We start from the raw sequence: 24,048 nt of genomic DNA on the forward strand, positions 1-24,048 counted from the left end.
TTACCTCTCAGGCGCGAGAAAGAAACCAGACCTGCTCGTGTTTACGACAAGAAAAATGACTGCAATAAGACTGTCATAACAGTTTGAGAACACTTGAGGCGTTGAGGGAAATGATTCTGTTCGATCACACAGATATGAAGAGGGGTTTGTGTTTCTGACTCTGAACAACAACGTGAACGTGATGGAGCGTTTTCTGGTGGAAAAGACACATTATTATCAGCAGCATGAATACGAGTCATTTGCACATCGGCGCTCTTCATTCTCCAAGCTCTTGTGTTATGTCACTGGCACTTCATGCAGTGTATGTGCGTGTGTGTACGTGTGTGTGTGGTGAATTCACTGTAAACATGCCTTGGTTTTAACACAGCATCCAGACACTTTATCCTCAGCACCTGACCATACACACTTTTTGAAGCACTCGGCTGGAGGCTGCTGAGACCGTCACACACCGTGAGAAGCCTCCTCCTGTTCGACTCTCTCATAGGAAGGTGAAACCAGGTGAATACAAACATTTTGTCTTTTTTACAGCTGATTCTTATCCGAACGAATCCGAGTGACTTCTGACATAACAAACTTCAGGTAGAAAACGTCATGAAGAAAAGGCAGACATGGAAATGTAGACCTTGGACATTTTAGTTCACTTCAATATAAAAAAGCACACAAACTGTACAGTGAGCAAACATTGAACTGCCAATAGTTCAACAGCTTCTTCACCAACGTCCGAACTGAAACAACAGCTGCTGCAGGAGACGGACACTGACATCCTTTCACACTTTGTCTCCTAACTGACCATCAGGTATTTACACATGCTGTATAAATAAAGGTTGTACAAACAATAAATTAAGGTCCTGTACAACATTGTCAAACTAGTTCACGGTGAGAAAAAGAGCTTTGACATTAGTCAAAGAAAGATGCACTGTTCCTCCTAAGTTACATCAACATAAATAAGAAGTGGTATAAAGTGGAGCTTCATGTGTTTTTCCACCTCCTCTCTCTTCATGCAGACAGTCTGCATATGGCTGTTATTAGTTCCTGGCCTGTAAATCACAGATTTTCATAAATGCTGTAAATCACAAAGGGGCAACAGTCTGAGCAGAAAAGGTTGGACACCCTGTAACTTTTCAAACTAAACTATGACAAAGTGCACTCAGTAGGAAAACTCAAGGGACACACGACAACACGCTCCACATTCACTACTCTGATCATTATCATGGGACAGTTGAAAAAAAAAAAACACTGTGCTGCACAAATCAATCAAAATGACAATTAACTACTTGGAACAAAAGTTTTACACCAACATGTTTGATAAAGGGGGGATGGAGTCTCTCCCGTACTGTTTCTAACACACACTTTCACAAATATATGAACAGTATTTTCTCTCAACATTATTTCTTCTGTCCCCTTCTACTTCATCTCCCCTTCACATTTTAAATTGGTTTTAATCAGTCCACAAGCTTCACTTAGATTCACTTAATAAGTTAGTGGAGAGAGCAGGGGATTACAGTGCTTTATACACTTGCTGTGAGGCAAATTCATCCAGCAACTGGAACCAAAAAAAACTTTCCAGAAACATTTTCCTCATATTTAGGCAGTTGTTTAAATCTGAAAAGAATTAAGACATCCCTTTTTTTCCTGCTGTTCCACAAAGTAAGAATGTGTTTTGTTGCGACAGTTGCCAGCGCTCATTTTAACGTGGCCTCTCCAAGTCCTTATTAACCTGTCATGCTAAAAACCCTCAGCCAATCAGAGAGGACCGAATCGCTCCGACGAGCTACTGATGATTACTTTGAAAATTTCCGACGATTGCGCACAGTTTAACAGTCTGGGTCACGTCCTGCCAGTGGATTCCGCTCTGCTCCGAGCGGCAAGAACGTCAGTGCACTTAAAGAAAAATGACACATGGAGACAAACCATGAGGCGAAATGGAAAAATGGAACCCATGTGTCTTTGTTGTAATTATAAAGTCAGAACTGTTCTTTCACATCTCTGATTTATAACGAGAAACTCCAAAGCTACGCAGAGAGCCCATTAAGCTGCCATACAGGAAAAAAAGGTTTCTGGTTTAGGGTAACACTGTGGAGTAGTGCATTACAGAACGACACAGCAGTTTTCTCTGGAACCTCTGTGTCGCGCTGTCAGACATTCATGAGCCGCACCTTCAGAAACAGCCAAACTCCGAGCTTTGATTGGACATTTAAGTGTGTAAGATTGATCACCGATGTCCCCACATGTGTTTTATGTTACTCGCTCCGGAGGCATCACCAGAGAGAGGCAAGGCAATTAATCCCCCTCTGCCGAGCGCTCTCACTTCCTGGGGAGCAGCGCCGCCAGTCGCTGCTTCTTGATGGGGAGGAAGTGGATCTCCTGCGAGCTGACCTTCTTCAATTTGATAGCTCTGTTTTTAGGGACCTTTTTCAGAGGGTCGTTGGGGTCGTGCTGTTCTCCCTGGGACGCCGACGGCACTCCGTAGAGCTGCTGCAGAGACGGCACCTTGCTGCCGTCCCGTTTGATGGAGAAGTTCTTGGTGGAGACTCCTGAGAGACCTTTTATCTTCCCGCACAGGATGGCAGGGATGGCGTCCTTCACAGAGACAATGACCTTGGCCGTCTGTGAGGTGCTGACAATCTCGAGGTTTCCGGCCCCGCTGAGCGACGCCTCCTGACCCAGGGAGCCCGGCCCACCGGAGCTGCTCTCCACCAGCCACTTGTGCTGCCGGCTGAACTCCAGTGAGGCCAGACTGCCCAGGAGTTTGGAATCTAAACTCTGAGTGCATTCAACAGACAGTGAAGTACCACTTGTATCCTGACTGGACTGGAAAGCTAATTCTCTGTCTCGTCCTAGTGAGCCACTGGAGTTGCACGACTGAACACACTTTTTCCTCACACCAGGCACTGACAGGTCAAGCACACTGTCCTGCTGCACGATGGGAAATTCCTGTTTTGGCTCAACTGGACATGCCCTGACCGACAGATCTAACACCTGTCCTTCTTCTACAGGAAGTGAGGACAGGGACACATTTTGTGGCTGCAACAGGGGCAGGTATCTGCTTGACAACACCGAAGGAGAGGTAGTGTCTTTTGGAGAAGTCTGAGTACTTTTACTCACTGTGCAAACTGGTTTTGGCATGTTCCCCTTTAAATCCTCAGTCTGAGGGACAGGGATGGGGATGGGGAGTGGGATGGGCAGAGGCACTGGCAGAGGGATGATGACGGGGTAGGGGACGAGAAGTGTGGCAGGAGGGACCAATGGGGCCAGAGGGGAGGTGTAGGGGGATGTGAGCGGAGGGAGGGGGAAGAAGGTAGAGCCTGGTGACTGACAGGTGGATGAACCGGCCTGTGAAGAGAAGAGGTCCTGTAAGATGGCTGCAAAAGCTGGATTCTGGAGGAGAGAGAGCAGGTTAGCATCCTGCGTCTGTCCTGCTGACTTCTGGTCAACACCTGGAGGTAAACCAAACGTCAAAGGATTCTGACATAGGATGCTGTTATGGAGCGGCAGCTGCGGACAGTTAGCGGTCTGAGGAATGACAGAGGGACTCATGTGCTGGAGGACCTGCTGATCCAGGACCAGGGGAAGTGAAACGGGGCTTTGGCTTGTTATCAAGTACGGTGCTGCCCCCATTTGGCTGAGCTGGGACCCGGCTGCTCCGGCCATCTGGAGGTGAATGGGCAGCATCAGTGGGCTCTCTCCCAGACACATTGGGTGCAGCACAGTTGTGGAAACTTTCAGCGACACGCCTCCTGGAGATTCAGCGGTGGGAGTCACCACCGACGGTGCAGGAGGCTCCACCAGGTTAGAGAGGCCTCCTTTGGTCAGTCCTGTGCCGCCACAGGAGTCACTGGGAGCGAGTGCCATCGCTCCATCGTCCACTTTACAACGGACTTCTCTTCCTCTGACCTCTGCGCTGCACTTGTCAGTCTGCGGCTGTGTCATGGGTCCAGACACATCATTGCTGCCCTCCATAATTCAGTTTGAACAGTCGCTCAAAATATTCATCAAGTGCTACTGATGAGTCTCATCCATATTCTCCAAAGCAGTCCTGAAACAGAGGAAACACACTGTTTGGTCATTTCAACTATTCACTATGACACACACACACACTCACACACTCACACACTCGTGGTGAATACTCTGCAGAATTTGTACACAGTATTGAAGAGTTGAGTGGAATTTGTCCTCCGAGTATTTGAAGGACATGTTCTCTATGTTGTGTCTAACACAGCTCAAGAAGAACAACGGTTAGGAGAAATGAAATAAGAAATCTAAAAATGGTTTTAGATTTATGCAATTCAATGGTTCCAATGAAGAAATTCTGTCAAATTGAAAAAGGCAGACAAATTATTGGTAAAGCTGCAAAAAACATTGGTTCCTACATTTCCCACAATGCAGCTTAGTAAATCCATGAAACATATTTGAAACTACACAGCTCTTTTATTTTGTGACCTTCTGTCATAAATGCTGTGATCGCCCAGTCCTGATGACATCACTACAACATCATAAAGGTCATTTTCTCAGACTTGACAAATCTCCTCCAGAGCGGGGGAGGAGATGATACAGAGGAGACAGCAGGTTTCACAGGTTGACAGGAACTCCCCGGTACAATTGGTTAAAATTGACCCTTTAAATAAATAAAGTTAGATAGAAGAGGAGGGTCCACTTCCACTACAGCTTTTCCCACTGTGTGAAAAATGTAAACCTACTGGTGAATTGTATTATTTGGCCTCATTGTTCAGCACAAACTAATAAGTATAGAAAAACAGAGTGAGGAGGATGATGTAGTATACTACAGACAGCAGAGTCTTTGTGAAGTACAACACAGGAAATTGAGACTCAGGATATGAATGAGATTTCGTGTTTTACGGCCTGAAGCCCAGTTATCTCCTGCTGTTACACACACACACATAATAGAGCTAACATGAACCAATGACTTGGTTGTTACTTGTTATTGCGCATTAGTAAGTAGTTAAGTTATTTGAAAATATCACCACTAGGAGATTGTGATGGTCATCTTTCAATATTTTCTGGCATTTTGTAGATCAAATGATTCATCAATCAATCAAGAAAATAACTGGCAAGGTTAAAAAGGACAAACACGTCCAAATTGATTCTTGCCGTGTCAAGGTGCACATCTAAGTCATTCCTTGTTTACTGTTCGCTCTGTAGCTTTGAGCAAAGCCACACATCACTGAGTATATTTTTTAAAAGTGTTCCTTGTTCAAGCTCATTGTGCTCTTCAAAAAAGCTTAGAAAATAAAAATTCTTAACAAACTAATATTTATTGTTAGTATTGTCACCGACAGGGCCAATCAGATTCCAGCTTGGGCCAGTGCCCCCCTGGCCCCGCCCCTGGTTTCTTGTCTGATTTCTGGTTTATAAAACACAAAATCTAACACACTCCTTAAAACCCCCTGAGCTGCAACATCTACATAGAGAAGGAACAGGAAAAGGCATCATTATCATTGTGCACCCATCCATCTATTCATTTTATCTACCATCCTAGGACGGCACGCCGGTCGTCCTTGCGCTTTTATCACCCCACTGTGTGATTGCAGACACCTCCACACAACACGTGTCCCGCCTGCACTGGCTGTCAACCCTCATCCATCCATAGTGAAGAAAGTCCCTCGGGTGCCTAAAGGTACAATGTGTCCAGTGTCAGCGAGGTCAATTATTCATACTGATGGGAGCACCGAGGATAATGTTCAGGTCTTGGGAAGGGGCTACACATTTAAATAAATAACCCAAAACATAAAGGTGTGCCTGCACTGCCTGGCCTTTTTTAATTGAACAACTCAATTAAATGCACACACACACACACACACACACACACACACACACACACACACACACACACACACACACACACACACACACACACACACACACACACACACACACACACACACACACACACACACACACACACAATTCCAATTTCGTAGAAAAAAGCGTGACACTTTTGCTTTCTCCTCCCAGCAGCCTTCATGTGGTGTTGGGTTGCCTCAGTGAGCAGCGAGGAGGAGCCCTCTATCCCCCCAGGCTGGTTTTATATTGTTGTGCAGCATAGATGGGACATTGTAATAAGGCTCTGATGGATTACACTGAGGATTCTACAGCCAGATGGGCGACCGATAACCTAGTCGCCGTTTGACACATGGGGAAGGACCCACCTTGGGAATAAAAAAAACACAACAACCCAATTGAAAATTATTATGTATCGAAAGTATCTCTTCATCTTTCCCTGACACAGCGTAGAGCTGACTGTTTTTTATGGTTCAAAGAGGACACTGCTTCGTCCCATAGATTGTTATAAATATGGACAGTTCCAAAAAACTGAAGCCAAATCATTTTAATCCCCCCCCTGGTGGCTAGCTCAGAATAAGTGATACCCCCCCCCTCAATGTTAGCTGCATGGAGCACACTAAAAAAAGTAGATGTCAGATACATTTTTCTCTAAGATGGTCTCTGTCGTTTTAGGTAGTTTTTAATCACACTGATGTATATACAAGCAATTGTGTTTTTAATTAGTTTGGTTTAATTCAAGGTTCAGTGTGTAATATTTAGGTGAAAGGGATCTATTGGCAGAAATTTGATATAAAATAATCCTTGTGATGTTTTCACTATTGTGTTTAATCTAAATTGTACTAATTGTTGTTTTCTTTACCCTAGAATGGACCCTATATATTTAAATACTTTATATTTACAGGGAGCAGTTCCCATCTACAGAGGCCGCCATGTTTTTTACAGTAGCCCAGAGTGGACAAACTAAACACCGTTTGAGTTTTTATGACAACTAAACAACAGTTTCTCTTTCGTGTTTGTAAGGGGAGGTAGAGGTGTGGTGTATTCAGCTGTAACATTCAACCTCACCACTAGATGTCACTAAATTCTACAAACTGAACCTTTAATTGTCTGATGCTATAAATACAGGGGGATACAGCATGATTGACAGCTGAGAGTGACTCATGAGCAGATGTATTGGCAGGACCTTGGTACCGCAGGTCCATCCCCTGATCACTGCTGAGCAAACTCTGCCTTCAAGTTACGTCAAAAGCAGAAGATGGCAGCACCTGTATCCAGGATACTTTGATATCTTTTTCTACAACAGGAGACAATGGTGAGGAGTGAAGAAGACTTGGTCTGCACATCAGACCAGACAATGAGGACTTGGACAAATTGTTGACACAAAAATAGAAACAAAGGCTTGAACATACATCAGTCTCCCACACGTATACTGCACCAATGCATGGGCAACACTATTACAAAAGATATTTACTTCTCTTAGTGTTAACATGTCATTTTTCTATCTTATTCCATTATCTAAAAAAATGATATTTTTGATCTAATGTCCTAAAATTAAGACTTTGAATGGGACATAGGGTTGATTCTATTTTTCTACTGTGGACATTCCAGGAAGTTTGAGGCAAGACATTTCCTGCTTGATAACACGGTCATGAGGTCTGTGGCACGATAAAGCCTCACTGACCAAAATGAAAGAAGTCTTTCTTGGTTAAGAATCCCCCACTGTCACGAACTGTAATGGTTTGGCCCGAGTGTGCACGAAGCGAGGGAAAATAACCCCGATAATGCGCTCCCTTTAATTGTGCCCTGTCGGGGTGAAACATCTTTTTTTGCTTCAATTTATGTTTTTTTTTAAGACAGAAGAAATAAAAATGATGTAAGTGGGCGTTTCTCTGAGCCTTCAAATCAGATGACCTGACGCCGGGCACAAAACAAAGCAGCTCCCTGCTCCACCTCCTCTTCACTTGGATCATGTGAGCACAAGCTCTGCAGATGAAGAAGGAAGTTTGGACTGAGCCAAAGTACATAGAGGCCCTGCTCATCTTTTTTCCTGTTACATTATTTCACAGTGTGGTGTTGCTTTGTCTCCATGTTATCACAGAGAAGGAAGGTCACAGAACCATGTCACATGATGGGCATCAAAAATTAACTCTTTGATTCCTGCTGATGTGCCACGAGTCATTTCAACCAATGTCTTTGGTTGTTTCTTTTTACTTTGTTTGGTTCTTTTTACTTTGTTAATCTGTTAATCCCTAACTTCATTATGCAGCTCAATGGCAACACAGGAGGAATTTAGGGACTCATTGAGCTGAGTACGCACACAGAACTTTACATTTAGTATTTCATATTTTGTTTTTAATTAATTTAATTTAAAAATGTTACTCCTGTTACTTCTGAAATGTTATTCCAGGTAATGTATTGTGTCTTCATATGTGCTGTATTGTATTCTTTTGTTTACCAATGAAAGCTGGATTTCCATTAATGCCTGCATTTTTGGACAATAAAGTTTTCAATCTTAAAATCTTTAAATTAAAGGGTGATGCGTCACCAGTTCTTCTAGTCGACTCTGAAATTGCCTGAACACACCAGTGTACAACTCTAGGCAAACATTCAGACTATAGATAAGATCAGAAAATCAAAGCTTTATATTGAACATCTTCCTAAATCCAGTTTGTTACCACTGTTAGAGAACCTCATTTCCACATGATGATAGAGTTAGTAGAGGATAGAAATAGCATCAGCCTAATGTAGTTTTCATTATATGAGCTAATGTTAGAAGCACGCAACACAAACAAACGTACGCACAGTCCTTTTTCAAACGGGGATAAAAGCAGCCCCACATCTGAGGCCGTTCCTCCCTCTCACACATCATCTGTTAGAGGTTTGTGTTCACTCACCAGTAACAGCTAATTGAGTAAATAGGCAAGAGGAGACCTAACAGGGAGCCAAATAAAATCCCTCCCCTGTCCCTGTTGCTGTAATGATTTCCACATTTCCTTTTTCTTGTTTCCTTGCCTCATTGGTGGAATGTTCGTCGTATTAAGACAACAGCACGGAGGAAAAAACAACAACAAAGCCTTTACTTAAATCACATTAAAACCAACGCATAACAGGGTCTGGTCTCTTTCTTTCTTTGCTCCTTCCTTGTTGTAGGTTTAATCTGAGCGTTTTAAGCAGTGGGGGATGGATGGAGCGCGGCTGATGATCTAAAGGTCATCGCTCTCGACGCCCCTCCGCTCCAGTAGCCAATTACATCTCATTAGAGAGACACAGGGAGACTCGTCATGAGCTTCACGTCCTTGGACTGATGCACACTCTGCTCTCACATCAGTGCAAATTATCTCTTATTATTCACCCGCCGCTCCCTCCAGCTGATCTCCTGCACGCCACACCGAAACTCAGATATGACGGATAATCTCACAATTCTGACTCGTCCAGCTGTACTAATCATGGAGTGTGTAACAGCCAGTCTGTTTAGTCCAGTGTGCCATTGAGGAATATAGCCAACTATGTGTTAGAACTAGAGATGAAACCATTTGAAAATTATGTGTCATGATCACAGTAACCAAAATATATATAGACACACACTACTGTATTGTCAATAAAAGTAGTAATATAGCACCGTGTCATAAATGTGCAACACTAACACTGCTGATACAGGATCAACCAAATCACCACGGTAACTACGGCCATTACTGATTGAAACAGCACAAATAACCATGAGGAGTTTTACCACGTTCGTCCCTAGTTCCACCATGGGTCTGCATCACATGGCCCAGTGCGGTTGTGTGAACTATACAGCTGCACTTCACACACTGAACACAAAGAACAATCGATATCAGAACTGATGTTAGAACCACATTCAGTTAGAAGAAGTGTGAACAGGATGTGGGTGTGTCTGCTGAAGATTGGTTGTTTTTTTATATCATTGCTAATATTGTTTCTTACATTTGTAGTTTAGCAGTTGTGCACGTGTGTCAGGACACAAACACAACATGCTACAGGCTGTAACAACAACAGGAGCCTGAACGCAACACGCACAGTTCACGGTTCATCTGAGGATATCTGTCCTCACTCCTTTGCTGATGGAGACAGCACAGACACAGGGAGACAGATCGACAGACAGACAGATAGATAGATAGATAGATAGACAGACAGACAGAAACACAGATAGATAGACAAAAGACAGACAGACAGATGATAGCACAGATAGATAGACAAAAGACAGACAGACAGATAGACAAAAGACAGACAGTCATATAGGGAGACAGACAGGTACAGTCAGACACACACACAGACCAACAGACAGACACATAGACAGACTCTCTCTCTCTCTCTCGCCATGAAAGGGGGGATGAGAAGAGAGAGGGGGTAATAGGAGGGATGCTGTGCGCGCGCCCCGTGCACGCGCTCGTCCCCTCACATCACACGGTGATAAGGTGAGGGGCTGAGGGCGCGTGAGGCTCCGCTGCCGTTAGCAACAGGAATAAAACGTCTCGCGCTGAATCACATCCCGTTATTTGAAAAGTTTCCGTCCCATTCCCGTTGATAGTAAAAGACGAGTCGGCACCATGAGCTTTATTCTCGGCAGCAGCGCTCATCGACTGTGACACTGCGAAAATGAGATGAAGTGGCTTTTAAACCGAGGCCGTGCCGCTAGCTTAATACTTCCCGGTACCCTGCGTGCTAACGGTAACGTGAAGGAATATCCAGCGACGTAGAAACCCGGAGCAGCCTCGTCTCTGCCGCTTCTCCTCCTTCCCTTTAAATCTCATTCTTCTTCTGCCATTCAATCACACAGCGAACAGCGGCGTGTGCTCACCTGTGAAGCCGAGCAGCGGCTCAGCAGCCTCCCGGTGCCCGGCGCCGTCCCTCCGGTACCAATGAATGAGAACCGGGAAAAAAAGAAATAAGATAAGGCTGCTATTTATCTGCTGAGCGCGGCCCCGACTCCAGACCCCGTCCTGCTGACTCCGGAGCGAGCTGCGCGCGCACCTCCGTCACCGGGTCCTCCCTCCCCCTTCACACAGACAGATGGAAAAGAATTAAGGAAATAAATTATTTCCATTTAACAATTAAATTAAATACTGATGTATCTCTACACATGAGAACAACTTTAACAATTTAACAACAATTTATTAACCATTTAAATAAATCTAAATATAAAAGAGGAACACATACAATTTTATTAAATATTGTTTTTTGATCATTTTGTTTTGCCGTTGTTTTGTCACTTGCTGTTGTTTTTATATTGGTCATTGTGATTTGTATTTCAGGGTCACTGCAAAAATGTTCCAAAATCCAAACTGGGTGGAGAGCGGTTGACCCCAGTATTACCTTGGTACCCGCTCCCTTCCTGTAACGTTTGAATATAACAAGGCAGGAGGACTGTACAGAGATAACACACATTATAGAGGTAAAGACAGTGTTTCATTCTTTCATTTGAAACACTATCTCTGCACAGTCTGATCCTGGTGACGGGCGGATGACAGGCAGAGAGAAAAGGAGTTCGGCAGCTGGAGATGAGAGTGTGGCTCCGACAGACCCTGGTGAGCAGGATCCCCTGGGTCTCCATATCAGTCCCCTACAGCCTCAGGCACAGCCTCAGGGGCCCCGGGGGCCTCTCATTGTTCCGAAGGGACCCTGTTTAATGCACTGTAATGAGCCCCACAATATGCCCTGGTGGCATGGTGGTGACTCTGGTACCTCTTTCTATGTCCCTTCCCCCACCCTGTGCACAGTCAGTGTTACTCATATATGGAAATACAGCTCAGATCAAGAGGTACATGTGCTGTTCTCATAATGTACCAAAGTCCGACCCATAGATATTCATGTCACTGTCATCATGATTTGTCAGGACTAATTTATTCTGTATGGATCAGATTCAGTTTCGTGATTTTGTGTTAAACAAAGAAAAACATGTCACTAAAATGATTGAATGAATCTATATGTTAAGCTGCTGGTCCATTTATGTGGACTGGACACATTCACCCCAAATGATAACCCCACTCCCATATTAATGAGTCCTCTGTAGTTTCTGTGACCACGCTGTGCATTCAGGGACTGTGCGATAACGATTGCGTTGGGGAGAGGTGTGGAATCTCCTGTTTAATTTCATCAACCAGCAAGAAGACCCTGCCCAGGGTTTTTAATAAAGTCTTGTTATCGTGTGTTCAGACAAAACATGAAGTGAAAATAATTATACAAATTCAACAAAAAGATGCAATTTAACACAGATTCATTCAGGTGCCTTGAAACATGTCTGCATGAGTTGACAAATTGACCGAGGTTTGATGTGCTTGAACACTGAGAGAGAGGAGATCTGCTCAAGCGTCTGGTCATATCGGTTTAATACATTGTTATTATTGTTGAAGATATTGCATGTCTAAATGCACTATAGACCCTTAACAATACACAAGCCAAGTGTGAGGCTGCTAAGACGAACGGTTTTCGACATTCAGTTCATAGAATTGGTAGGTAGATAAATGATAAAAAGAAATGACAAAATAAAAACTGATATAAGTTAAAAAGGAAATAATGAATTGTAAATTAAGTTACTGTCTGCTGCCTATATACATCAAAGTTGGACTCACTTGGCTGATCACTATAAACAGATGTGTGCAGCTGCAGTGCTCAGAAGCCGTGTGTTCTTTGGAAGGTATTTACTTACCTTTGTCCACGTTCTTCATAACGAGTCGATGATAAAAAGCCATGTTGACATTTGCTTTTAAGGCCTATACAATATCGACTGCGCTGTCTGGGAGCCAGGGGGCAAATAACGACACAAAGGCTGCTGTACAACCCAAAGACAAACACTGTGAGAAAGACATGTCTGTAGTTAACCACCATCAAAGCTTGACACACAATTCCTCATGGTTAGGTGCCAGAGAGTGGACCATAAATCATTATTTCCATTTATTCTACCACTGGGACACATTACACACTTTGCACTTATCATACATGTCGTATGTTTGGCTTCAGAGCAACAATAGTAGATTTCTGCCCCACCTACCACTCCGAACAAGCCCTCCAGTCTCCAGTGTTAATTGAGGTCAGGGTTCACGGTCAGTGTGCCGTTTGATGGGTGTCCAACAGGCCCGAGCTTTGTTTACCTCCTTGTCCCCTTCATACACAGTCTGCGCTCAGTGGACATGTACCGACTGAGAACAAGGCGTTTCTGTCTGTCGCAGGCCCCAATGACATTAGCCAGAGCTGTAAGGGAATTCACATTGACTTTGGTGTTTGAGCGTGACCATGAACCTGAGATAACCCATGCAGGAAGTGACATGTGCATGACCACAGCTAAGAGATGCTAGAGAAAAAAAATCATAGCTGTGTAATTTTTCTGGCAAGAACACAAAGAGGTCTGATATAAATTTACACTCAATTTGCATAAAACCTTCCAGCAGAATGTCCTCATGTGTATTCAGCTAAAGAACGCCCTCTAGTGTTAGTTCTGTGGTGAGAGCCCACAGCTTTCTGCACAAAACCACAGGACCCTGCAGCCTGAGGGGGGGGGGGTTATAGAACATTTCTCAAAACCCTGCAGGTGTTTCATTGTTATCTTATTCTGTTAGAAACTTCACCATGTGTCTGTGTCAAAGTCCTTAACTTGATTTATCTCCTCTATTTTATAATTCTACCATCCTGAGGCAAAACCTTTTATCATCTCGGTATGCTATAAAATATGGCGCCATCTAAAGGTTTGGAGACTAAACTGAGACCTCAATAAAGAACATCACTGCATAATAAATCCATGTGATGACATTTTGATTTGTAAAAAGATGAAAAGCCATATATTTCATCTGTATTGAAGGTATGAGACACACACAGTGGCGGACGCATTCAAAAGAAAGTAAAAAATACACAATTAGGAATAAGAATAGTGACAGTACATAAATATTGTCAGCAAAATATTCTGTGTAATGTAAAAATATGGCCACTTAATGTTTAAGCAGGATTTTTCTATGATGGCTTGTCAGGTTAAAACTAATTTGATTTGATTTATTTAGTGTTTGTCTAAAACATTGAATCACATTTTATAAGGTCATCACGTGTTTTGTAAATAAACTCTACTGTGAAAAAACTGTGAAGTGAGGAGGGACTACAGCTGTCAAGTAAATGTAGGAGAGTAAAAAGTACAAACAGAGAAGGAAGTAAACGGTAAATTGTACTTAAGTAAAAATAAAAGTAAAATCAGAATTAAAATGAGAACAATTCACATCACCACAGAGCAACGTGTTCATTTTCAAAGCAGTCACATTTATTTGTCTGTTTTATACACATTTGCTAAGCAGCCTGTTGTGCTCACAGTTGGCTTCGATAGGATCTACTATGGGATTTCCACAATGCTTACTAAAAAATAAATACAAGACAAAGTGTTCCACAGCTCAAAAATATACAAAGGTCTGAAATGAATGTAAACGTTCAAAACATATTTTTTTTACATAAGAAACAATTCAACAACCTTTGTGACACTTACAAAAGTTATTGTATTTACAACATTTTTGTACAAAAAAACAACATTATACTATAGAGGTTGATCGGACATGAAATGCATCTAGTACCTTAAGTTACACTAATGCTTCTTTAGTGTTGGTTTGTGTTTTCAAGAATGCTTGAGCCACGTAAACAAGATGAGAAGAAAACGGTTTGATGCCAATGACACGTACATGTTGCAGCCTTTGGCAGAAGCATCTACACCACTCCTACAGCGAACTCAGAGTGAGGATATAATTCAAAGAAGAGTCAAACAGCTCCATGTAAAAGTCTATAAATATGTCCAGGTACAGCGAGAGACCAATGAAACATCACTTTATCAGTGCAAAGAAAATAAAATCAAATGTTGGAATGAAGGTTAACAGACATAACCCACTGTGTACCCTGTTATACATGTATGGAACTGCCTCAGAGTGGAGTGTCATTATTAAGGCCAAAATGAAGAACCTTACAGTGCAGCAGTAGTGAAGAACAGTCTTCTAACATGGTCATATGGCTACAGAGACTCCACCAGCTTTGCATAATTCTTGATCACTGCAGTAAACACTATTTATTTAAAAAAGTGTTTCAAAAACAGCTTCAGAGTACCAGGGTTACAGCTATAACCTCTCTTCTAGCTTATGGCTGTGTGTGTCATCTTTAATGACATTTAATGAGTTGCTTTGTTATTTGTCTCTGCAAGCCAGTGTCTCAATAAATTGTTTAATTTGTCTCTTACAAACAAAATAAGCAATTGAATAAAATATGTTTAAAAATTACAGCAATTCATTGCATGATTTCATAAAAAAAAATCATTTTTGGGGGGGTTTTAAACCAAATCAGGGAGTGTATGGAGATTTTCTGTGTGGGGTATAAAAATAAATATATTGAGATTAGTTCACACAGAAAATGTGACCGTTCTGCTTCTGACAGGGAGTCAAATAGACCAACATCTGGTACAAAATAGCAGCAAATGCCACAACTCCAGATCTAGAACTTACATCGCAGACGATAACCCGGCTCCTAATGTGACCCTACGTCCTCCATCGTAACTGAAACACTCAACTTGCTGAGGCCCAAAGCTGCTTGGTCACAAAAGCTGCTTTCAGACATGCACAGAACTCTGGATTATCCAAGGACATTCTCCGGGGGGGCTGTATGTGAGAACGCAAACTCATCAGTTTCTCCTGCCTTCCCCCCTCGCAAAAACTCTGGATAATGTCCTAGTTAGTCCATGTGAGAACACAGTAGGAGATCCTTCACAGGATTTACTGTGAGTTAGCGTGTGTGTTGATGACGTTTCTAACACGCGACAGACACAAAAATGAAAAACTAAAAGAATACAAACATCTCACACATGTCAAAGACACAGAGGAAGATGTCGAGATAGCTTTTGGTGATAGGGGCCGACGCCGGTGCTGATGTGCCGTAAACAAAAACACGTGATCTCCGCAGCTGAATTTATATGTTCCGTCTGCCTGCTGCACCCCCCCTCACCTGGGTGATTGGGTTTCTGTGTTGCTGTGAACGCAGTCTGGACCCAATCTCCAGAGTTCATGTCTGAAAACAGCTTTATTGTCTGTATTTGTATTTTTGATCCTCCTGAACACTTTCCACTCGCTTCTTTCAACAATTCAGTCAGTAAACCACAAATGACTTTTATTACATTTTTCAATCTTTTTTCATTTTTTCTTTCTCCTAAAGCTCTCCTGTTTCACCTCCTGCAACTTTTTGATAACTTTTTCTTCTCCCATGTTTTCACCTGCTCCCTCCTTTTCTCCAGAGATTGTCAACTTAGTGCTTGGCTCTGACGTTTCCTGTCTCACCTCTAATCCCTAGCGTTATTGCATTAGAACTTTAAAATGTTGTAATAAATCACTATTTCATTGATTTCACTAATATATGCTCTTAAAAGGGACTGAGGGAAGTATTTAAACACATTACATCAAATGTCTCCCAGGACTTTGAGTTGATGGATTGTGCTGTTTGTGTTTGTCCTGATGTTCAGTTGTGGGTATCAAAATAATTTTGGTATAACTGGTGTAAGAAAATGTACAAATTGTGTGTCTAATTGCATAGGTATTCATAGAATACATACAGTTCTTACAATATATTTTTCTATTTTAATGTCTATAAAATATGGAAATTTCAGAGTTTTTTGTCGGCAGAACAGTGAAAACAGATCAAACATGAATATACTTGTTTTGTTGGGAGTCAGCTGGGAGTCATATATGGCTTTGGGCAATGTGCCATACACTAACCAGCTTGTGTTTTCTGTGGAACTCAACTGGAGAAATGTTTTACCTGTAATTTATTTTCATAAATCATATTTTTCTACAAAATGCAGCTGCTGAATAACCCAGTTCTTATACTAACATTTTATTTAAATTTTAGAATTACTATATGTATAAAATATTTTTTAACACAGCGAAACACAGGTTTAAAATATCCACAAAAAAAACAGAAATAGGAAACAGCTATAAAACTCACCCATATTTAGTTCAATTATGATTTTTTTAACAGCATAGGTTTTCCCCTAGTCTTCTGTGTAACCAAATTATTCTCATCACAACTAGTATATATTATTACTCACTCTGGTCCATCTGTTTGATTTTTAAACTAAAAAAATAATTTCATACCTTTGACATTTATACTCTGTTTTCTACGTGGAGCCCTGTGACGAGCGGTCATCGTGAGGACTTCCGTCTGAGTTCTCTGTCTCGCCCTCAGAAATGGCCTGCATGGGTGCTGAGAACAGTCTGCTGCGCATGCCGTAGCGGCTGCTGTTGGCGGGCGGGGGGATTCTGGAGCGGCCCTGCCTGGACGCAGCAGATGCGGAGAAGGATTTGGGAGAGAAGCCCTCAGCGTAGGCTTTGGGGTAGGGGCTGGAGATCTGATCTGGCCCTGAATTATGCTGCTGTTGTTGCAAGGGGGAGGAGAAGTCCTCAGGCTGCCCGGGCAACTCGGTCAGAGAATCTCCCGGAGATTTAGGAGCGATGGGGCTCTTGAGGATCTCTGTCGCTGACATGCGGTAACTGGAGTCTGAGCGGCTGCCCTTTTTGAGCAGCAGCAGTTTAAATTCCTCGTTGGAGGTGCTAGACTTCTTTACGTTCCTGTAGATGGGCACGGGGACTCTCTGCGGGCCCGGTGGGGTCACGGCGGAGGGGGTCGACACCAGTGAGACTGGGGAGCTGATGGTGCTGCTGGGTGGTGTGTTTCCTGATGCAGCAGTGACACGGTTCCTCGCGCCCAACTCAGTGGAGTCTTTCCGACCCAACACTTTCCTTTTGGACCTGAGGATTTAAGAATCTCAATTAAGAATCTCTGTGAACGCACAAAACCCAAACAAAAAGGAGGTGCTGCAGAAAATCCTCACCTGTGTATCATCGCAAACAGATCCTCAGTGGTGCGAGTTTTGTTGGGTGACAGAAACACATTGTCGTCCTCTGGCCGTGACTCATCACTCAGCGGGGACGCTACAGTGTCACTGGGTGTGGAGTCTGTAACACAAATCAGTCAACATTTCAATACACTGCATATACAGTATATTTAGCAACACCAATTTCAGCATTTCACCCTTTAGAAAGAGGAAACTTAGGAGTATATATACAAAATATAGATATTTCTTAATATGGATTATTTTTTGTTTCTGGGTGTTTAGTCTATAAAAAAGTAAAAAACACTTAATACTTCATATAAAATTAGATATAAAAAAACTTATTTTAACCGATATCAAATTTATTTTGAGAAACAATTTTCCATCATATCAACATTGTATTTTGTTTAAATTTTAAATTTCTTGTTTTCCTATCCTAACTATCCAGGAAATGCAAAAAGGTAAAGCATGGGGCAGTTTAAACAACATTTTTCCTCTCCTGTCAATCATATTGCTTCTCAGATTTGTCTCAATCATCAACAGTTCAATTAAAACAGCTAAAAACTGTTAACACAAAACAAATAAATCTGCACTCCTGACTGGTTTCCTTGTTTAACGCTCTGCTATACATGAAGATAAATGTCACAACTCATACTGTGCATGATCCCAATAAAATACCTTTACTGAAGTAATCCTCTGTCTCTGGTGTGGACTCGTCCTTCCCGTCCTGGGAGGCACTTTCTGCTGAAACAACTGATGAGTCACATTCCTCCTCTTTGTAATCTTCATTGCTGATTGGACTCTCTTGTATCGACTCTGATTGACCGTCAGTAGCAGACACTTCATCAAGACTGTGGGATCCATTGGGTGAACTGTGCAGAACAGAGGGAGTTGAACACAGCTGCTCTTCAGAGGGCTCACTTCTCGGTTGTGATACGGGCTCTGACTGCGGGCTGCAGTCAGCAGAGCAGGCAGGTATTTCTACCGACTCTCTGCACATCTCTGCTTCCTGGCTCGTGGTTGTGTCACAGACGTCTGCTGACGGCTCTGACTGCAGTCTGCACGCTGTCTCACTCTCTAGAGAAGACTCTTTGTCCTGCTCGGTCCTCAGCTCACTCTGACATGCTGCTTCTCCACATGTAAGCTCTTCATTAGAGCTAAACATTGATTTAGAGAACTCCTGCGAAGATGTGTAATGAGGATGTGAGCTGTATAACAGTGGACTCTTCAGCTCTAATGATTTACTACTGGAAAGTGTGCTTTTCAAGTTCACTGTCGGACATTTCAGTTTGAAAGTTGTTCTGTCCTCGTGACTTTCCTCTGTGTCTTTATTGAAGGAGCGGAGCTGCACTGAGTGCAGCACGGTGGGTGTGATGGACAGGGGGCGGGTGTTGAACACCTCTGAGTAAGTGGGTGCTGCAGCAGCTTTGGCTGACGCTGCAGCTTTGTGTTTGTTTTGCTGAAGGATTTGAATCTGGGTCCTGTAAGCCGAGGCCTTGTTGACACCATGAAGGGCACTTAGGTCGAGGTGGGAGGGAGGGATTATAGGCAGCTCCAGGTCTCTCTTCGAGGTGGCTCCATCCCTGCAGGACAGCGACTGCAGGGACAAGGAAGAAAGGGAAGACTTCCTTTCAGGGACTTTGGGCTTCCTCTTACCACTGGATGGTGACAGTGGCCCGGGAAAGAAGGTGGAGGGGAATGAGGAGGTGGGGGTCTCTGACTGACTAGAGTAGCCGCTGGATGGGCTGGCCAGGCCTGCTAACTTCTCTGGAGAGGACAGCTTAAACTCACCCTCGACTGACGGCAGTGAGGGAGTGGTGGCTCTGGAGCCAGGCTGGGATGTCTGTGACTCTGAGCTCTCCTGCGACTTCATGCACTCGATAACAGTCGTACCTGTAGCTGTGCTTGAGTTTGACAAAGATCGGTAAGGATCGCTGGATTTTAAATCATTCAGCAGCCACAGATCTGCATAGTCTGACTGAACGACCCCCTCATCCTTAAACGAATGTGTATCTGTGGAGCTAAAAACACCTAGGTCAGGTAGATCGATTGAGCCCTCCACCCCCCAGATCACAAGGGGCTCTCTGGACCGTGCAGAGTTTTCTATAAGACCCGGAGAGCCGCACAAAGCTAGCTGCAGTCTCCTCTCCTTGGAAGACAGTGGACGTTGCTGCCCACATGTAATCTTTGGTTCCTTCTTGTCATGGATATTGCCATCACTGCATATTTTCCTTAAGGATGAACTCCTCTTCGGTGGAGACGGCTTCGCCTTTGGCTTTCTTAAAGAGAGGCAGCGTCTCGCCAGCGACATGTGACCACTTAAGTCAGACAGGCCACAGTCGGAGCCAGAGGCGCCATAGTTATAAGTAAAGCTTTTGCTACCTTTCAGACCACAGTCAAAGTGCATGGAGGTGTAGTACCCTTCAGTGTCCACAGAGTAGTGGGACACAGTGTCTGCCTTCTCTGATGGTGGTTTGTCAGAGTAGCTGCTCTCGCAGGTGGCCATGCTGGTGAAGCTTGGGCAGCCTAGGCTGCTCTCTGCTTCTCTGTTTGGCTCGGGGCTGAAGTCCTGTGGGCGCGAAATCTCGGAGTGGGGGTAACTCCACTCCTGCTCGATGGGAGTGCTGACCCCTGCTTCCTCTAATATGTCCATCGCTGTGGAGGAGAAGGAGCCCGTCCGCTGGGTCCTGATGCCCTGGTAGTGGTCCAGCATGAAGCCGGTCGAGTCGTCGTGGTTGTGAGTGGCGGCGTTTAGGGAGAGCTCGGAGTCGCAGTGTGAGGAGCCGGTCAGAGGTGGAGAGGCTGCAGGTTGGATTGTCTCTGAGGTTTGTGAGGGGCAGGTGGAGCTGCTCCCGCTCCAGTTTCCGCTAGAAGACTGGTGGTCCTCCTTATGGTCCATCTGGCCTGCCAGCACCCCTGCAGCAGAGACGGAATGGACAGGGCTGCTGAAGGTGTCTGAACTAGAGGAGATCTCACAGCTGCCCATGTCCGCCTTCCTGGGCAGCTGGGATCTGGTCCTCTCCATCCAGCTGCGCTCTGGACTCTCAGAGAGCTGCTTGTACTTGAGGCCCAACTGGTGTTCAGAAATGGCCTGGTCATCTGTGCTCTCCTCTTCATCCTTCAGAAGCAACTTCCCGGGTACAGGCAGGAAGTTCTCTGGGTCGAAGGTGGAAAGCTCCTCCTCATCATAGCTGTCATTTTGCCCGTTATCCATGATCCTGCTCGTGTCTCGAGGCAGACTCCTGGAGCGCAGGCGTGCGCCCACAGAGGCAGTGAACATGGCGTCAGCTCTGTCGGGCAAGGAGGTGATGTTGCCTGCAGAGTAAGAGAGGGAGAGGGAGACTCCCTGGACTCTTTGGGCCCTGATCCTCCTGCGAGATGGGGCTCCTGAGATCAGAAAGTCTTCAGTTTGGCAACCTGAGTCTCTGGTGCTGAAATGGCTGGCCAGCTCCTCATTAGAGGGAGTGATGTTTGGACTGACATGAACGATCACTGTCCGCTCTCTAGAACTTGGAGAGTCGTCAGAGTCTGGGAGACAAAGTGGATGAAAAACATTAGAAAATGCAACGGAACTCTGGAAAGAACTCCAGTTTAAGGCTTAGATTTTATCATTTTATTGATTTTTATTCATGAAAATCTTTATTTTTCAAATGTTTAAAGCACTGATCATGAATCACAAGATTTTTTTACATGACATTCTCTCTCTGTCCTCACTTCTTGTCATCTCACGACTATCAAGTGTCTAATAAAAGCATGAAATGCCCCAAAATACCTTTAAACAGACTAAAAATATTCCTTCAGTCACTGGTTGATGTCTTTCATATTTATGTTGACATCATATAGCTGCTCTGTCAGATTTTCTTTAACAATATAATGATGTGGCTTAGATAATAACACACAATAGTACTGAAACACTTTATATTACTTATAGCACCATTTGCCTTTACAATGAAACAATGCCACAACATGAGATTTAGACCCTCAACACTGAACCGTGCATTATGTCTGACATTACAGTAAATTACAACAACAGTACCTTTATCACAAAATCTTCACATATCAGGTGTGTTTCTGAAGCAGAGTTGGATGAAGTAACTTACCCAAATCTTGCTGCACCTGTCTGGGAATGCCAGTGACAGTCCTCCGTCTCCGCAGCTTCCTCCTTCTCTGAAGCAAAGACTGGGAGTGAACGAGCGAGCAGCGCACACTAGCATCTCTGTCAAAGCCAACCCCTGCAACGGAGACACGACATCTGAGGAATCTTTGTTTAGTGGCAACTGCAGCGATTCCTTCTTTAACTCTCACGCTGTCTCCGAAAAAAAATAACTGAATCAGACACTCTACAACGGTCACAGTGTGGAGTGGAGGTCAGCGACCTGATGGAGCTCTAAGACAGAAAGTTGGTGCCTGGAGTAAGAAAGAGGAGTTTTACCTTCTTGGTGTAACGCCTAAACTGTCAGATTAAATGTAAACTAAAGAAATAAAAAGAAATGTATGTGGATGTGTGTACTAAGGAGAAAATCCTGTTTCTGTGTCTGTGTTGTGTTTCCTCCTTGTCTTCCAGCCTCTCCCTCACCATACGTAATGACTGTCATGTGATGGCAGGTCAGGCTTTTCAGCACCATAGCAATTGCTAGACTTTGCTTACAATGTGCATTTTTAATCCTAAACTGTCTCTGGCTCAGTGCGTGTCCGTGTATAACTCTTCTCTGAGTCAATGCGGACGCGATTAAGTAACACAAGGCAGATCTTTTCAACTTATTGGACAGAGCTCATTAGCATTCATGTCGCAGCTACTTGCTCTTTGCACAGGCACAAAGGGTCAAAGCATGAGAACGACAGTGAACAGGGCTCGAAGCATGACTTGCACATTGACAGTGATTCTCTGCAGCAAAATCAAGGCTGATGATGATGACATTTATTAATTAAGAGCAGAATTTACAGATTCCTTGAGAATCTTTGTATTTGTATTTAATATGTGTTTTGTAATGCTGGAAAAATAAGCATTGCATAGTAATTATTAAGCTAAATGAGGAGCGATAGCACGGTGCCAAAAGTGGCTGAGAATCCGTATCGTGTATATTTAATAACAGTGAATAGGAATTACATAATTATTTGAATTAGAGATGGATGATGAACATGACCAGCTTATAGCATGAAGACTGTTAATAGAGGCTCGGCTGTGTCGAATGTTCAAACATACACCTACCGGCACCTCAAATGCTAAATAATCAACATGCTATATATTGTTTGTTGACTCTGTGGAATAAATAAGGTTTAATGTGTTAGTGTGTTTAGAAGTGTCATCATTTTAAGTTGAGATATTTTCCTGCCAATATTTAGACAATGACAGATTAATGCTTTTCTTGTGTCTTTGTGCCTTAAAACTAGAGACAGGTGATGACTAGCTTAATTTAGCATAGCATTAAGAAGGAAGCAGGTGGAAACAGCTAACATGTCGAAGGTCACAAAATCCAATGTAAAAAGTTTGGTTGTGGTTTAATGTCAGATACTAACTATGTGAATTAAAAATTAAACTTGTAATTTGTAAACTTTTTAATGGATTAAACAAGTATTAAAAATAATTTAGTTTTTTAAACTTTTTAAAACTTTGGACAAAAAAACATGGCTAGCTGTTTCCACTCTTTCTGCTAAGCTAACAGCTGGCTGTAGCTTTGAATTTTAACAGACACACATGGGACAGCTATGAATCTTCCCATCTAAGCTATTTGTTCCCCAAAATGTAAAACTATTCCTTTAAGAGAAGCGACAGAAGAGTTTAAAAGGTAGCATTTCTGCGGAGGAGCTGTAGATGACTCTACGTCAGACACAAAACATAAAGTGCTTTCAATTTACCAGTCACATTAATGGGGATGACACATGAGGCGATGACGTGGGAATTGCTTTTCAATCGTTCCTCTGGGGTGGGCAGCGGCAAGGCTTCTGACCAGTTAGTCTGCTTGTCCAGGGTGGAGGGGATGTTAGGGATGGGAAACTTAGACCGGTGACCTAGAGCCACCCCATCAGTGTCAGGGTCAGAGGGCGCAGCCTGCAACAGATGGATATTTGCATTGTTAGGGTGTGAAGGTTAGGTGGCATTGCATGAGAAATGGAACAGCAGAGTTAAAAACAAAATAAAGATCAAACTCAGCTTCAGAGAGGGAAATGTGTAGAGTGCAGTGATTAAAGTCAGGGATTTGACTGGTGCTGTGAAAAGTGTTTGTCTGGGAAAGGGCTGGAGGCTCGATGTAAGGATTAGTTTGACATTAATCTGCAGCAAAGACTGCTAACTGTCTGAGCAGAGGTTAATCAATGAACATGCCCTTCCATCAGCTGAGTTTCATGTTGAAGGGCAGAAGTAGTGAGAATAAAAAAAACATGCTTTAGAGAGAGAG

At 43.4% G+C, this 24,048-nt stretch overlaps 2 protein-coding genes across 3 annotated transcripts in view; both read right to left on the bottom strand.

Annotated features, from left to right (window-relative positions):
* Positions 1–617: 617 nt before the first annotated feature.
* Positions 618–10,766, bottom strand: LOC118121047 (retinoic acid-induced protein 2-like). Its single transcript, XM_035176669.2, has 2 exons — positions 10,622–10,766; positions 618–4,036 (listed from the first exon to the last, which is right to left on the bottom strand). Exon 2 carries the CDS (start codon positions 3,958–3,960, stop codon positions 2,305–2,307), a length of 1,656 nt encoding a protein of 551 aa, XP_035032560.1. The 5' UTR covers positions 3,961–4,036; positions 10,622–10,766; the 3' UTR covers positions 618–2,304.
* Positions 10,767–14,040: 3,274 nt separating this feature from the next.
* nhsa (Nance-Horan syndrome a (congenital cataracts and dental anomalies)) overlaps positions 14,041–24,048 on the bottom strand; it is a 64,821-nt gene continuing 54,813 nt past the window's right edge. For both annotated transcript variants that reach the window (XM_035176499.2, XM_035176498.2), the window contains 5 exons: positions 23,510–23,702; positions 21,754–21,885; positions 18,332–21,181; positions 17,654–17,777; positions 14,041–17,570 (listed from right to left, as the gene is read on the bottom strand). In XM_035176499.2, the coding sequence (XP_035032390.2) occupies positions 16,940–17,570; positions 17,654–17,777; positions 18,332–21,181; positions 21,754–21,885; positions 23,510–23,702 (3,930 nt within the window). In that variant the 3' untranslated portion in view covers positions 14,041–16,939. The remainder of the gene's footprint in view (positions 17,571–17,653; positions 17,778–18,331; positions 21,182–21,753; positions 21,886–23,509; positions 23,703–24,048) is intronic.

This window comes from Hippoglossus stenolepis, chromosome 14 (genome assembly GCF_022539355.2).
Source record: "Hippoglossus stenolepis isolate QCI-W04-F060 chromosome 14, HSTE1.2, whole genome shotgun sequence".
Lineage (NCBI taxonomy): Eukaryota > Metazoa > Chordata > Actinopteri > Pleuronectiformes > Pleuronectidae > Hippoglossus > Hippoglossus stenolepis.